Source organism: Astyanax mexicanus, chromosome 11 (assembly GCF_023375975.1).
Source record: "Astyanax mexicanus isolate ESR-SI-001 chromosome 11, AstMex3_surface, whole genome shotgun sequence".
NCBI classification, from domain to species: domain Eukaryota; kingdom Metazoa; phylum Chordata; class Actinopteri; order Characiformes; family Acestrorhamphidae; genus Astyanax; species Astyanax mexicanus.
This window is the reverse complement of record NC_064418.1, coordinates 7,430,107-7,446,309: the sequence shown is the minus strand read 5'-3', so window position 1 is coordinate 7,446,309 and position 16,203 is coordinate 7,430,107. Positions and strand designations below refer to the sequence as shown.

The 16,203-nt window shown below is 36.9% G+C and overlaps 1 protein-coding gene across 5 annotated transcripts in view; it reads right to left on the bottom strand.

Annotated features, from left to right (window-relative positions):
- lrp1bb (low density lipoprotein receptor-related protein 1Bb) overlaps window positions 1-16,203 on the bottom strand; it is a 503,881-nt gene that overhangs the window by 286,979 nt on the left and 200,699 nt on the right. For all 5 annotated transcript variants that reach the window (XR_007441266.1, XM_049485229.1, XM_049485230.1 and 2 more), the window contains one exon: window positions 1,266-1,488. Coding sequence is in view for 4 of the 5 variants with exons in the window: in XM_049485229.1 (XP_049341186.1) it covers window positions 1,266-1,488 (223 nt within the window). In the remaining variant the exon portion in view is untranslated. The remainder of the gene's footprint in view (window positions 1-1,265; window positions 1,489-16,203) is intronic.

Genomic DNA, 16,203 nt, shown 5'->3' with positions numbered 1-16,203 from the left:
TGTTAGATCCCACTTATCAATCATTTGATAAGTGGGTTGAGTTATAACTGGACAAAAAAGTAAATTTTTATTTTACACTTTTATTTTATTATTATGATAATGTATTTAAAAGAATTAAAGTATTCCACCTGGCTTACAGTGATATAATATGTGATTTGTATTATATCACCAATATAAGATGTTGCCATAGCCTGTATGGCAAGATCTTATATTGTTTCAGACAGCTTCCTCTTACAGCGTCCACAGTTAATCCTGTTGGATGTCGTTGGTCCTTCTTGGTGGTATGCTGACGTTACCCTGAATACCATGGCTCTTGATACATCACAAAGACTTGCTGTCTTGGTCACAGATGCTCCAGCAAGACGCTCACCAACAATTTGTCCTCTTTTGAACTCTTGTATGTCACCCATAATGTTGTGTGCATTGTAATATTTTGAGCAGTAAAACTGTGCTCTTACCCTGCTAATTGAATCTTCACACTCTGCTCTTACTGGTGCAATAATGTGAAATTAATGAAGATTGGCCACCAGGCTGCTCCAATTTAGCCATGAAACCTCCCACACTAAAATGACAGGTGTTTCAGTTTCATTGTCCAACCCCTGTATAGGGGCCACATTGCATGTTTGTCCAACACAAACATGGTAAGTATGGTTGTCTTGCCTTAAATATGTCTAGATTTCTGGATAGAAAGGTCCGTGGTCTGATCCTAGCCCAGGTTGTAGCACTTTGCAATTAAATTATTGCATTTTAACAATAAAACAAACAAAAAGCTAAACAAAAGTAGTAACTCCAGTACTGAGAACAAAACAACACAATCCAAGCTTCAAACATTCTCATTATCATCTTGTTGACTTTACTGAACTGCACTCAGAGCTCTTTCTGCGGATCTGAGGAGGCGTCCGGCCCTCTCTTTCAGCAAATTAAGTGGAAAGGCACCACCATTGTTCGAAAATGACCCTCCAAGAAGATACATCAGTATACAGGCAACATTAGCATTTAGTCAAATGAACTGTGACACTAATGTCAAGATCTTTCAATAACCTTCAAAAAGAGGCCAAATGTAAGCAATGTGGAGCTGGCATCACTTTAAAGAGGAGATAACCCTCTATCCCACCAGGCTAATTCACCGCCATGCAAATAGTGCTTTTAAGCCACCCACATAATGTTAAAACACGCTACTCCAAAAAAAAAAAAAAAAAAAAAAATCGCTATCACGACAAAGTAGAGGTTTGTCATTCCAACTCAGCAGGGTATTTGGCACTCACTTGACTCCCTTGGATGATAGTGTGTCTGTTCTTGCCATTGTAATCCACGGCCTCGATGTAATCCAGATATGCATCTGCCCAGTAAACAAGCTTCTTCACCAGGTCCAGAGCCACTGCGGTTGGCTGCTCAATCTTATAATCCACAAGTCGTGTTCTGTTAGTGCCATCCATGTTGCAGCGTTCCAGTTTGGCCAGGTTTCCATAATCGGTGAAGAAGAGCATCCTGAAAAAGAGAGAGAGAGAACATTTAATTAATATGTGGATATCTAGACTCATTAATCAGACAACAGCATCTGCTCTTTTTTTCTTTTTTATCTCCTAAATCTATTTGGAAAAGCATACTTTTTTGTGTTTTGTGGCTACTTTGGCTACTTTTGAGTCAAGAATTGCATTTATATTCATTGTATTTAGCAAGCAATGTTAGCCTATTAGCTCTATTTTACATCCAATGCTTATTGCTTACATCTTACAGCCCACATGCCTTCTGCCTGTGTTGTTTAAAAAGCTAAGATGCTTGTGAATATACTGTATCTACGCCATTTATCGAGGTGGGCTGGAAATGAGGTGTGTTTAAGTACTTTTCTGGAGCATTGCTATCTTGGCAACAGAAAACACAGGTGCTCCAATAACTGATCCACTAAAACCCTGACAACAGTACCCGTCAGATGTTCTTTGCTATCTTGGCAATGCAGGCATGCCATGCACTATTTTACCTTTTTTTTTTCACACACATAACCCAACTGTTACGTCAACAATAAACAGAAATCTAAATAAAATAACTATGCTGTTCCCGTAAATGACCTGCTCACAAATTAGCACGTCAGTTTCTTCTGCTTAAAAGTTTTGGCAGGTAGCAGCGCCATTAAAATAGCAATCCACCAAAGTCAGAGCGTACCTGGCTCTTAAAAGGAATGGCGAGTGACACTCTAATTGGTTTATTTCACGTAATGCCCACAATTAACCACACCCATGATTAATTAAGATAATTAGTACATGCCTTTTGCTCGTTTTTAGCTGTACATGGCATACTTTTCCCATTGTTATAATAGCAAACATGCACTAGAGGGTGCATACAATGAAAAGCTTTATTTGACTAATGTTTTAATCCACATTATGCCAAAACGTACTCAACGCAGTAAAACAAAAAAATATTTTAATGAATTTTAATGAAAGACAATTAATTTAAGAAATGAAGGTCAGTCAATCCGAAACATTTCAAGACCTTTGAAAGTATCCTACGGAGCCCCTAAAGGGACATAGTGTACTTTTTTTATGTACTTAAAAAAGTGGTGAGCACCAGATAGTAAGTAGTGCTCATCACTTTTTACATAAAAAAAAACCCAACAAAAAAAACATCATGTTCCTTCAGGGGCACCGTAGTATCCTCAAGTGCAGTTGCAAAGTCGATCAAAACGTTACGATGAAACTGGCACTCATCAGGACCCCAGATAAGAGCACCTAAATGCTTTACAGAGTATTTTGGTTTGTTTTACATTTTTAAGTTACTACATGATTCCTTATGTGTTCCTTTATAGTCTAGATCACTTCACTAATAATTTACAAAGTTGGAAAAAAAAAACTGAATTGTGACTGGTACTGTATATTGCGTATGATACAATATGGCAAACCCACAGCTGGAAGGTCAATGCCATGCACCCAAACTGAGCTGCACCAGCATCTCCAGGTCTACCAGCGCCTGTAGGGCCACAGTCAATCCTGCAGGCACACGCAGCAGAATGGGCTTTGTAATCAGGAGGCAGAGTGATCTCTATCTATGTCTCTTTCTCCATTAAGTGCCTACACTGATTAAGATCAGCTGGAGGCAGAGCGAGCCCCTTTAAAACAGAGCTGAGACGGGAGAAGGAGCGAGACATGGCAGCAGACAAATGGCTACAACTGAGTGAAACGTCTGCGGAGGAACGGGAAAGACTGAAAAGGCTAAACTGTGTTTGAGCGCTAGACTGCTGAAAAGTAGCGGGTTTTAAGTCTTTTTTTGTGGGCGCGCTGGAAAATAAAATAATGTCAGCTGTCACCTGCCTCCAACATCTGTCTTCCTGCCGCGGAGGATGACATTCACTTTTTTTTAAGACACAACGCATTAAACTACACTAACCATGTGACTGACACATGCAGTATCTACACTATATGGAAACAATAGAAAAGTAATGAGACATCCACAAATTTCAAATTGTAAAAAAGGAGATTTTATGACTTTTACTCCAAATCCCTTCACGATAGTATGAAGTTTGTGCCTCTCTTTCACATTACATGTGTAATCGCCACCCACTTGACTTGTTGCAGCGGTAGCATTATATTACAGTATCACAGTGAAATTCAGCTCATTAAAATAAAACCAATTTGATTTGCACAAAGTACAAAATTTAGTCTTAAAAAAAAGGGCAAAATATGCTACAAGTTAGGTGAAGAAACTAGATGATGTAGGCTACCAGACTAGTGGCATCTAAATCAGCAAAGTTTTTGCATTCTTTTTTATGAGCAGAGACCCACTTAATGAGAGCTGAAACCACTGTGCCAATCCGATGCTGCATCAGGGGTGGCATAAGGTCACCCAAAAGCAGTGTGTAAGACTGGTGGAGGAGAACATGCCAAAATACAGTGAAACAGTGATTAGGAATCAGGGTTATTCTACCAAATATTGAAACATTAAAACATTAATTAAAACATTAGAAATATATAGTACAATATTGGTTGTTTCTAAATTAATATAAACTTTTTTTTGCAATAATTGAGGTCTGACAGCACTGCTGCATCTTTTTAGTTATTTTCTTTAAATAAATGCTCTAAATGACAAATGAAAGCTGTCAGATAAGAGAACACATCAGAAAAAAAAATGAGGAAAAAAACATAAGAAACATAAGAGCTACTCTAACAAGAGACAACCTATGTTTGCTTGATGACTATATTTTTTGGGGTGTTCCCAATGATGCTTCAAAAATGATGACATATATTACAGTAAATCATCGCTGTCCTATGAAAAACACTTATCTCCATTTTTGTCGATTTTTAGTTTACTACATAATTTGAATAGATAAACTGTCCCTAACACTGTGCTAAAATTTATTGATGAACGGACCAATAGAAACTCTTCAAAATGACCTGAAACAAACTCTTTTTACATTGACTTCCATTAAAAATTTACAAGTTTTTTTTCTCTCTCCTGTAAAGTTGCTGTTTTGGAGATAAGTGTTTTTCATTGGACAGCGACGATATGCTGTTAACATATTGGTCTAAGATAGCACAACAGGTCTGTAGAGCTATATTGGTGGCAATAAAGTGAACCTACTGTATGCAATTTTTATAACTATTCATCTATAACATCTCCCTGGTGCTCTTGAGACTGAATACAATCAATCCTCCACCACCACATCAATGTTCAACATCTCGTTCTCAGTAAAACACAGGCTCTACAATGAAGCACCAGCGTGTACTACAGCTCTAAATAGCAAAACAATTCCACAGCCACGCATGCTGGTACTCAGTTCTTGGCAGTGAAGCAATAATACGAGTCAAATGAAAACCAAATGCTAAATCGCTGCTCCAGAAGGGAAATTAGCAGTTTAAACGAGAGATTCACTCCCACAGTGCTTAATTGCACCCGAGAAATAAACACAGAATATGACAAAGACGAAAAGCTTCACTGTGTTCAACAGTTTTTTATATAGCTGGGCTTTATACTTTCAACAGTTCTCCTCTTCCTCAGTTCTTCACAACATCGTTCTGCCTTTTGCCTGCAAGTTATTAAGTTATTTCTTTTCTTTTCCCTCGGGGACTAAATTCATGAAGCTCATTAACGGTACAAATTCTAACCTTTGGTCAGTCTGAACATTAAAGGGACGATAGCAGCTTCTTTTTTATTATTTTTTCTCTCCACCTATGACCCTCCCACTCTTTGTTGAGCCAGCTAACATTGTAAAACACGCAGGAACAACGGAAAGTCTTCAACAGCGCCTGCAGCTCCAGTATAAATTCAGAATAAAGCTAAAGCATCGGTAAGGTTAGGGTTAGCATGGTCATCCTGTACTGAGCTTCCAACCGTTTTGAAGCTTCTCTTTTGAAAATGCTTAAATAAAAGTGTTTTGTTCTTCAAAATGAATTAGAAGCTACACTCTCACTCTGTACATCAATGAGCTATTGATGAACAGTGGCGAATATTAGATTAAATACAGAATGAAGGTGATTCAAATGGTTCTTTGGTTATTTGAGTGATGCCTTAGAAAGAAGCACTTTTGATTCCATTAAAAAAAAAAAAAAAACACTGTTATATACCGATAGAGTGTCAGTGTCAGAATAATTAGGTCTAAAAAAAATATATTTACAGACCTATATTACCCCAATGTCCTTATAAACAGAACAAATCTGATGTTTATATATATATATATATATAGGTATTGACACAAATTTTACCTAATAATAAACCAACACGCAGGTCAGCTTCCTCTCCTGAGGAAGTGCAGAAACGCTGCGCTGTTAAAATAGCAATCCGCTAAAAGCAAAAGCCAGAACACATCTGGCTCTTAATAGGAATTGCAAGTGTAGCACTGATTGGTTAATTTTATGTTATGCCCAAAACTTCTTTAAAGTTTTTTAATTAAATTAAATGAGTATTAGTGTATGTCTTTTGCACAATTTGAGCAGCACTTATAAAGTTATTTGAGCTTAACTTTAGATTGCTAGAATAGGGGAAAAATATGTTTGTTTGTTTTTTTACATTTTCTTGAAATGAGTAAAGTATGTATATTTTTTAAAAATGGCAAATTATTTATATTTTGTCCAAACAAATATTGTCAAAATATACTAAATTGTAATTGTACATGTAATCAGCTGCTGACTATAATAACTAAGATTTTCTACAGATTTTTCTAAGATTTTTTTTTGTCTACGTAAAATACTAATATAACTTCCAAGCTACTCTACCTCAATATAGAGGATATGGCACTGAATCATAATGTAAGTTTTATGACGTCCTGGACTTCACACTCCAGGAAATGTACTCTTAATGATTAACAATTTGACTGATTTTAAATTAAATACACTTGTTCTACGTTCCATAACTCTGGAGACCATTTAAAGCACCTCTATTTTAAAGAGTGTACATCTCAATTTACAGCCACAAGCAAGTAACTCAATAATGTCCTCTTCAGTCTGCGAAGAGCGCAGTCAAAAAATGGTTTACAGGCCTTTTTCTGGTGGACTCCATCACTGAAGGTGGTGAAATTGCTGAGAAAACGACTGTAGTGAAGATGCTGAGGAGATAGTTTGCTAAGCAGGCGGAGCTTTAAGCTGGCATGGGCGCCGCATGACAATTTATCTAAAAGCATTTCATTGGGTACAGTAAAGTCTTTATGTAAACACACTCTTTCCCTTAATATTACAAAAAGCATCTGATACTGCGCGGATATAAAACTCCGCACGCGCTCGGCTGATGACAGGAGACACCGAAGCAGCAGCGAGCACTTAATCTACGGACGTCAAACTGAGATAGAGATACGGCGGCTCCTGAATCGCTGTTAAGACCAGGCTGACAAATCTTCTCTGTCAGCCAGTACAGCTCCCTCTCTGAACAGGTGTAACATCTACCTGGAATACAAATGCCACGTTTCAGACATGCAGGTGCTGCTGAATCAGTGCTTAAGGATTCAAGCAACATATCAATGTCAAAAACAGCACGGCTGAAAAGGTGATAAGGCATCGTCCAATATCTTCCTCTCTCTCTCTCTTTTATTCTGATGCAATACGCAGGTGAGAGCTGTCATGCAGAAACTGCGAGGAAACCACACATATACGGAGAAATGAAAAAAAAATATATTGGGACAACTCCCAGGACCCTATCATAGGCTACACCCTGCATAAGATACGTTGCCATGCTCATTGCTATCTTGCACTTGGATTCATGAGAATGTATTTATTACTGTAGCAGATTTTTAAGGGGGCATGTCCCGTGTCTTTGGTATCGTGAGGGCGCAAAAATACACCATGCGGAGCTCCAACGACGCAAAGGGCGTGTTCTAATTGGGCGTAACGTGAAATCAACCAATCAGAGCGCATAGGAGACTGACTGCACTGCCATGCTGTAAAAATACACCAGCAGCTCATATAAAAGATTAAAGGAAGTTAAAGTTCTCTATTCTCTATTCTGTTTATTGTTTAAGTAAAAACTGGGTTTGCACCACTGAATATCAATCAATCAATCAATCAATCATTATTTACACTGGTGCTGAGCAATTACAGTTTAAAAGTTTAAAATGTAAAAATATTTTTACTATAGACAAATAAAATAAATACGTAAAAAATAGGAAAAATATGACATTTGAAAAAAGGTCATCAAAATGGACACATAAAAAGTAAAGAGTTTATATCTTATGAAGAAAAAAATAATAGTAGTGAAAGTAAAGTAAAATGATAAGAATGATAAGAAATTATAAAATTAATATCAATAAACTAAGAATATGGGAATCATGGGAAAATATATATATATATAGTTATTGTAGTTTCTGTAACTGTTTCTGTTATTGCTCTGTACTCTAGAAACACCCATATTGTAATGGCTTCTTCAGGCTTCAGAATTACTTCTGAAAAGACGTTCGCTAAAAAAATCTCTCTCATTCCTCCATAGAGACAGATTACAAACCAAACAAACCAAAAGACCAGAGACAACTTGTGAGTAAAGCTCTGTTTTCTGCTCCTTTCCAAATCAAATTTGAGTCACACTGTCTGTTTATGATGGCAGATCTTCTCTTTCCATCTTGTTCTGAGATTGTTTCAAAGAATCTAAGCTGCTTTGTGTGAAACAGGGTTACAATAACGTCAGAATTTAGGAATAAATCTACACTGGTGGGTGTGGTGGTCTGGAAGTGAGGTGTGTTTAAAAAAATTCTGGTTTATTACTATCTTGGCAGCGAAAAACACAGGTCCTCCACTGACTGATTAAAACCCTGACAACAGTCAGTCCATTCCTATAGGTGCTCCCAGCACGTGTACACCCCCACTTATTAAACACACACACACACACACACACGGACACACTGCAGAGCGCAACTTTTACATCAACAATAAACAGAAATAAAGAGTATAAAATAGTGTGGGAGGTTTCATGGCTGAATTAAACCAGTCTGGTGGCCAATCTTCATTAATTGCACATTATTGCACCAGTAAGAGCAGAGTGTGAAGGTTCAATCAGCAGGGTAAGAGCACAGTTTTGCTCAAAATATTGCAATGCACACAACATTATGGGTGACATACCAGAGTTCAGAAGAGGACAAATTGTTGGTGCACGTCTTGCTGGAGCATCTGTGACCAAGACAGCAAGTCTTTGTGATGCATCAATAGCCGCGGTTCCCAGAGTAATGTCAGCATACCACCAAGAAGGACCAACCACATCCAACAGGATTAACTGTGGACGCTGTAAGAGGAAGCTGTCTGAAAGGGATGTTCGGGTGCTAACCCGGATTGTATCCAAAATGTGTATCCAATGTGCACTTCAACTCTCCTGTTTCCACCAGAACTGTCCGTCACCAAAATAAATTATTGTGGTCTAAAACCAGGTGTTTCAGTTTCATTGTCCAACCCCTGTATATGTAATGTATGTAATACGTAATCAACCTTGTCTATTACCCAGATTCATATATGCTAGACGCATCTCAACTATCCACAGTGACATTTGCTGACGCCACTGGATATACAGCTCGCAACATCTGTTCCGACATTACCAGCAAACAGAAAGGCCATGAATCATTATAATCAGCCGTATTTATAACCCAAGGACGTGAAATGGTCATTACCACATTACATATGAGGCACCCATCACACATTACAATTCCGGATCAAGCACTCCGGAGCACGAGCTCCCCTGCAACTGAATCAAAATGCACACAACACAAAAGACAAGGACACCGAAGTAGATGCAGGACCATTTACATGAAAATAATGAAATGAAACCCTCGCTGAATGCAGCTTAAACACCATCACTCTGCGCCACGGAAACAAACAAGCCGTCTCATTTGTCCCTGTAAATGTTTATACAGTAGAAAAGTTAGAGGCTGCTTTTCATTTATTTTTTATTTCTTGTCAAAACAGCCATTAAGTGCAAATTATTCATTTTTTCAGGGTCAGAAATAGAAAGCAGACAGAATATAAAACAGAAAAATACGCAGAAGCCTCAGAAAGTGTTTATAATACCATGTATTTCAGCACTAAGTCTACACTATAATATAAAAACAAATAAGAAAAGGGGTTTTATGAACCATTTCCTGGTGCTGTATTCTACCAAAGAGGTTTAAAAACAATGTAAAGAACCCTTTTAACAGGCTTTTTATTTATTTATTTATTTATTTATTTTTTTTTTTGTTAAAGGACTAATAGAAGTGCACAACAATTACGTATTAGTAATAGACCCTTCGACCTCTGATTTGGATCTTTTCTTTTCATTTCTTTGTACTGAGGAACTTTCCCTGCGATTAATGTAAATAGTTTTGTGATTTGAAACTAAAAAGTAAATCAGAAATTAAATGTAAAATAAAAAATAAAAAAATAAAGAGAATATTTTCTCAGTAATGTATTCAACTTGAAACAAGAATTGTAATACCATTGTTATTTTATTTTATATAATATTGTTATAACATAGTAAGCATAATGTAGATTTGGATGTCCAATAAAAAATTCAAATAAAATAAAAACATGCATTGAGTTATGAGATTAACCTGTAACATTAAGTACATTTTTTTTAGAACAGTCACAATATTTTTTTTTTTTTTTGCACAATTTTTTGTAGACAGAAAAAAATGAATGTGATATTCAATACAGTGGATTTTTTTCTCACATTTTTTGTCTACTGTGCTCTCTACATTGGTTTAGAAACTCATAATAATACCTCTCATTATTTCCTCTCATTGTTTCCTTTTCTCTGCACCCTGTCTGATCTTGCTCTCTTTATTTCTTTAATATGCCTTCTCCACACAAGTGCTCATCAGTGAAGGAATCTATTGATTCTGGAACAGATAGCATGTAATTTTTTTTATTTAATGTGTATTCAGTGTGAACAGGCCTTTAATTGACCTCACTTGATGATCTAACAATTACCTTTATAAGTCTGTAATTTACTGAACGAGATGTTAGATGTAAGCTGAAGGTGAAACCTGTAGGAAGGTAGATCTCCATGTGAAGGGTTGTTGATCTCTGCATTCCAGAGTCCGGTTTAACTGAATGAATTCAGGCTGGATTTATAATAAGAATGTATTCAATAATCATACTGTAATAATGTATCATGAAAAAAAAAAAATCCAGAAGGTCAGAAGGACTGTCCTTGGGCAGGTCATTCTGTTTTCAAAAGACCTTCACATTTGTAAACATCTAGAAATTCTAATCTGTAGCAGATAAAAGAGAAGGAATGCTAAATGACTGTATGTATGACCCACAAGCTGGACGAAGGTTTAAGAGTGAATAGACGATATCTCGTGTCCTTAAACCTCTGACACTAGTCACTAGTCACTACGTGAGGAGTTATTGTAGTTTCTGTAATTGCACTGTACTCTAAAAACACCCATATTGTATCTGCTTCTTCAGGCTTCAGAATTATGTCTGAAAAGACGTTTGCTAAAAAAAAAAAATCTCTCTCATTCCTCCATAGAGACAGATTACCAACCAAACAAACCAAAAGACCAGAGACAACTTGTGAGTAAAGCTCTGTTTTCTGCTCCTTTCCAAATCAAATTTCAGTCCCACTGTCTGTTTATGATGGCAGATCTTCTCTTTCCATCTTGTTCTGAGATTGTTTCGAAGAATCTAAGCTGCTTTGTGTGAAGGAGGGTTAAACAAAGTTTATCCCAAGTCCCTGACATGAAAAAAAAAAATCGTTTTGAAAGAAAACATATTCCATCAAAGCATTTCAACAGCAAGAAGGAATCCTTATGCTAAAGCACTTGTAAATTATTAGGTAAGAGCTTGCACTGCTTTGTTGTATCTTGCGGCATTCCACATGGTTCTATTTTAGGGCCTTTGAAACTTTTTTTTTTATTTTTATCCCATTTTCTCCTCAATTTACATGGCCGATTACCCAACCCACTCACTATTAATGCTGGCACATGCCTCCTCTGATACATATAAAGAAAGTCAGCCTCCGCCTCTTTGGAACTACAGAGTGCTTGGAGGAAAGTGCAGCGACTCGGTTCCGATACATCAGCTCACAGACGCAACCTTGTGCTGGTCAACATCACCCTTCAGAGCTATGTGGGGAAAAAGAGTGCCATCTACCCACCCAGAGAGAGAGCAAGGGCAACTGTTCTCTCTCAGGGCTCCGGCAGCTGATGGCAAGCTGCATGACCGGGATTCGATCCAGTGATCCCCTGATCATAGTGGAAGTGCCTTAGTCTACTGGAGCACTTATATCCAAAACTTATGTTAATTATGACCGTATTATTGTAGTTCTAAGAGTGAGGAAATGTTGTGTGGGTCTACACACAGGGTCCAAGAGCTTAACAAACCTCATTTAAAAAACACTGCACTCTATACTGAGCTTAAAAAATATAAAACACCAGTTTCTTTTGTTTTCTTGCCATGTTGCTCCAGGCCTTCAGACCTCCTCTGCTCTATCTTGCTCTCTCTGGCTCTCTCTCACACACATGTAGCTGTAGCTTGCATCTTGCCAATTAGAGGAAGACCAGCTAAGGAAGAACGAGCTGATAGGCAGTTTCACTGCATGGGCCGTGTATACCAAGATCTGATCTGAAGATCTTTTATCCATAAAGAACCTGCAGATTGAGTCACTGCACTGCCTTTTTTCGCAAATTCTCTGCTTTTAACTCTGAGGGCACAGGAGAGGAGGAGAGAAGATGCCTGCCTGGAGATCCATTGAGGAGTATAAAGGAGAGAGAGAGAGAGAGAGAGAGAGAGAAAGAGAGAGTGAGAGAGAAAGAGAGAGAGAGAGAGGGGTAGAGCTAGAGAAGAGAGTCATCATGAATGGAAATCCTTCCAGATTACGTTCCCATAAAACCCACTAGACCTAATAAATACCAAGTCATAAAGTAAGCATTTCTCCCGCTAAAATATTATGCTCATTACCAAATGCATTAAAACGACACAAAAAAAAGGTAATCCCCAGTGAATAGAGGAGCACTGCCTCTGCGCTTGTTCGATAGAGGTATAACAGGGTAAGCAAAAACCCTTCAGAGAACAGGATTTTCCCCCATTCAGGATAAGAGCGCTGACAGAGAATAAGAGAAGCATGGCGGACCGGAGCCTGCATTCACGCAGCAACTTAACGCAGAAGAACAGCAGAAAAGGAATTACTAACCTTTAAAAGGACACTTCAACATTTTGAAAATGAATCCTCTTTTTTGCTTCTTTAGCTCCTCGCTATCCAGAATTAACGTACTTTTCTCTATTCACTTTCTTTTTTTTTTTACGTATTAAAAAAGTAGAGGGAGAACGGCTTTGGTAGCTTTGCATATTAAATGGAAGTATAGGTTCGAATCCTGTTCATGTAGCTTGCAATCGGCTCCCGGACTGTATCCCTGAGAGACCACAATTGGCTTTTGCTCTCTCCCCATATCACTCCTAGGGTGATGTGGATCAGCACAAGGCTGCGTCTGTGAGCTGATGTATCGGAGCCGAGTCGCTGTGCTTTCCTCCGAATTTCCAATATATATATATATATATATATATATATATATATATATATATATATATATATATATATATATATATATTTGGTGGAATAACCCTGTTTTTTAATCACAGTTTTAATGCATCTCGGCATGTTCTCCTCCACACTCATTTTGGATAAAAAAAAATAAAAATACAAGCAGTTCAGTTTGGTTTGATGGCTTGTGATTATCCATCTTCCTCTTGATTTTATTCCAGAGGTTTTTAACTTGGTAAAATCAAAGAAACTAATCATTTTTAAGTGTTTTTTTTTCCAGAGCTGTATATATATTGTAAATATATAATCTCTTATCTCATGTTTCCAATCCCTTTTATACTGTAAATGCTTGGCTGCGCTGTAAATGAGGGTCACCCTAAATGTAATAAAATAAAGGTTGATTGATTGACAGTAAAGATCTGGCCGCATAGGTAAATAACTATGTTTGGAATTATGTGCGTTTGTACGTTAGTTACCATAAGGTAAAATAAAGTAAATAAAATATAAAAAATCCTTATTAATTGGGGCACAGCAGCACAGCAGCCATGGTGTGACCTGCGCATACGCTGACTTTATTTCAGGAAAGCCGGGTCTGCAGATCCTTGACAGTTTGTTGCAGCTGCACATTTTTTACATTCACATACAATTCAAACCTCATTGACATTCAGCTGTCCCAGTCTGCACTGCATATATATATATAGATATAGATATAGATATATGTACTGTATATACACCTTGACATCATGCGCCTGAAAGCCCCACAACAACATCATACACATGTCCCCAGACCGCTTCAGCCCAGGTTTCTTCAATACCAACAGATTAAAGCGCTACTACAGATACCTCATCTCCAACCCAGTTAAACCTACAGACCTAATAATAATATAATATTTTGTAACATGGCTTTTTTTTAATTGGTAAAAAAAAAAAAGCATATTTCAGTTTTTGCTCTGTTTTTTTGTTCTTGTTTGTTTTTGTTTGCTTCCACCCCTTCCCTTTAGAGGAACTACAGTATATTTTGTTATTAGTATTATGAATCATAATTAATCATTATGAAACAATAATGCCCTCTAATCCTGAGGGAGTCGGATAAAGAAAAAAAAAAGGGACAATAAAAACAAACAGCAAGAAAAAAGATATAGCAGCAGCGGGAGTAGTATTAGTAGCAGTAGTTTTAATAGCACTACTGTAAAAATGTAATTATATAAAGGACATATTACATACACCACATTATAATACCAGTAATCATAACCAAATGACACCCTGTGCAAGGTGTATTGTGATGCTCATTGCTATCTTCTACCCTGAAACAGTCTATTTTACCACTTTCTACTAGTGCTGTTCAAATAGTAACAGAGTTCACAAATACATATCTACTCTGATGGGCGTGGTGGTCTGGAAATGAGGTGTGTTCAGGTAAACCTCTGGTGCATTGCTATCTTGGTAAGGCAAAACACAGGCGCACCACTGACTGATTAGAACCCTGACAACATTTTCCTGTCAGACGTTCATTGCTATCTTGGCAATGCAGGCATGGCACGCTCGCTCAAATATATATGACAGGTTACGATATTTCAGGGTATAATATCATTTACAATATTAAAAAATGCTGCCGATATTATTGCGTACAATACGATACGGCACACCGCTATACAGAATAAAATAGCATTACTGTTCCTGTAAATTACCTGTGCAGACAAACAACAGGTTAGTTTCCTCGGATACGAGGTGCAGAAGCTCTGCGCTGTTAAAATAAACTAAGATAAAATAAAATAAACTAAGAGTTTTATGTTTTTTTTATTTATTTTTTTGCTTCTCCTGTACAACAAAATATATTTCTCTGACAGTGATAATATGCTTATATAAGTCCAAACTCAGCACCGCACACACACACACACACACACACACATTCCAAAAGCCTATTGTGGATGGAACAATAGCCATTAGCCTTGAGATTAGTGAGCTCTTAACAATTTACACCAAGAGTGAAGAAATATGGTAAAATCTATGCTTCATTTATTGCTTATTAGAATGTTATTCATTGATGTACTTTATACATGCGTACTGTGTGTGCCGAGACAAGCCAGATTAGCCTAATTAAAAAGAAAGCATGGGTTTAAGCTCCATGGGACTTTAATGGATATTTAGTTGAAGGCAAGGTCAGCATCAATAAACTCTTAATGTCCTGTAGGCTTTTTAAATATAGTGTTTAATAGGGGTTTATTATCATTTTCTATTTTTTTTTTGAAGAGGCACTAAATCCTAAACCATATATATATATATATATATATATATATATATATATATATATTTTTTTTTTTTTTTAGTTAATAGCTGAAATGTGTTCCTTTGAAGTAATGAAACATACTAGTCCTGCTTAAAATGTTATAAACGTTTCCTATGCTTTAAAAAATCTATTTATTGTGTTAATTTCTGCCTCTTTAGCGTCCTCTCAGGTTCAACTGTGCTATAGATGATCTGGGTCTCACTGCTATAAGAGGCACACTGCTGCTGCTGAATATTATCCAATCAGCTTTGCCTCCTGCTCCGCCTCTAAACCCATACATCACCCAGTGCTCCTCCCAAACTATTCCTCCCATTATTTTTTTTTTTAGTTTAGGGGGTTTAGTTACCCTTTAACCCTCCTATTATATTTGGGGTCAATTTGGGGGGGAGAAAACATAATTCTCATGAGAACTTTGACATTCTTATTCAGTGGAGGAATATATTGTTCCTACAAATATATGGATAAACGGATTATACAAATCAATTCTGACCTCAAACATAATAGATAGAATTACTATTGTTGATAACATAAAATATTTTGAATTCTAAAGGTTTTTATTACAAAAAGCTTTACTTAGAGATAATAAGAAGACATTAAAATAACAATAAAATGTAGTTAAATCAATGAGATTTTATGGTGATGTGTATATTTTTCCATAGTCACATAACATGTTTGCTGGTTTTATAAGGGAGGTGGGTGGGGTGGTAGAATTATTTTAAATGGCTATTTAAATAGTCAACAAACTGGGGTAAACATCTTAATATTATATAGTAATTTTCTGTAGTTAAAAATAGCTGGGGTCAAAGAAGTATAGTATATATTATCTTACTGTATATAATCTCTTACATTCAGGCCTTTATCTTTAATGAATCATTGAGGCATTAAAGCATGGCTGTAGCTGCCTTCTATTTTTCAGCCGGACTTCTCGCTGATGATGTTCTTCCTGTGCTCAGGGACTCTTTGTGGTTGTGCAAGGCTCCTGAATTGATGACAGAACT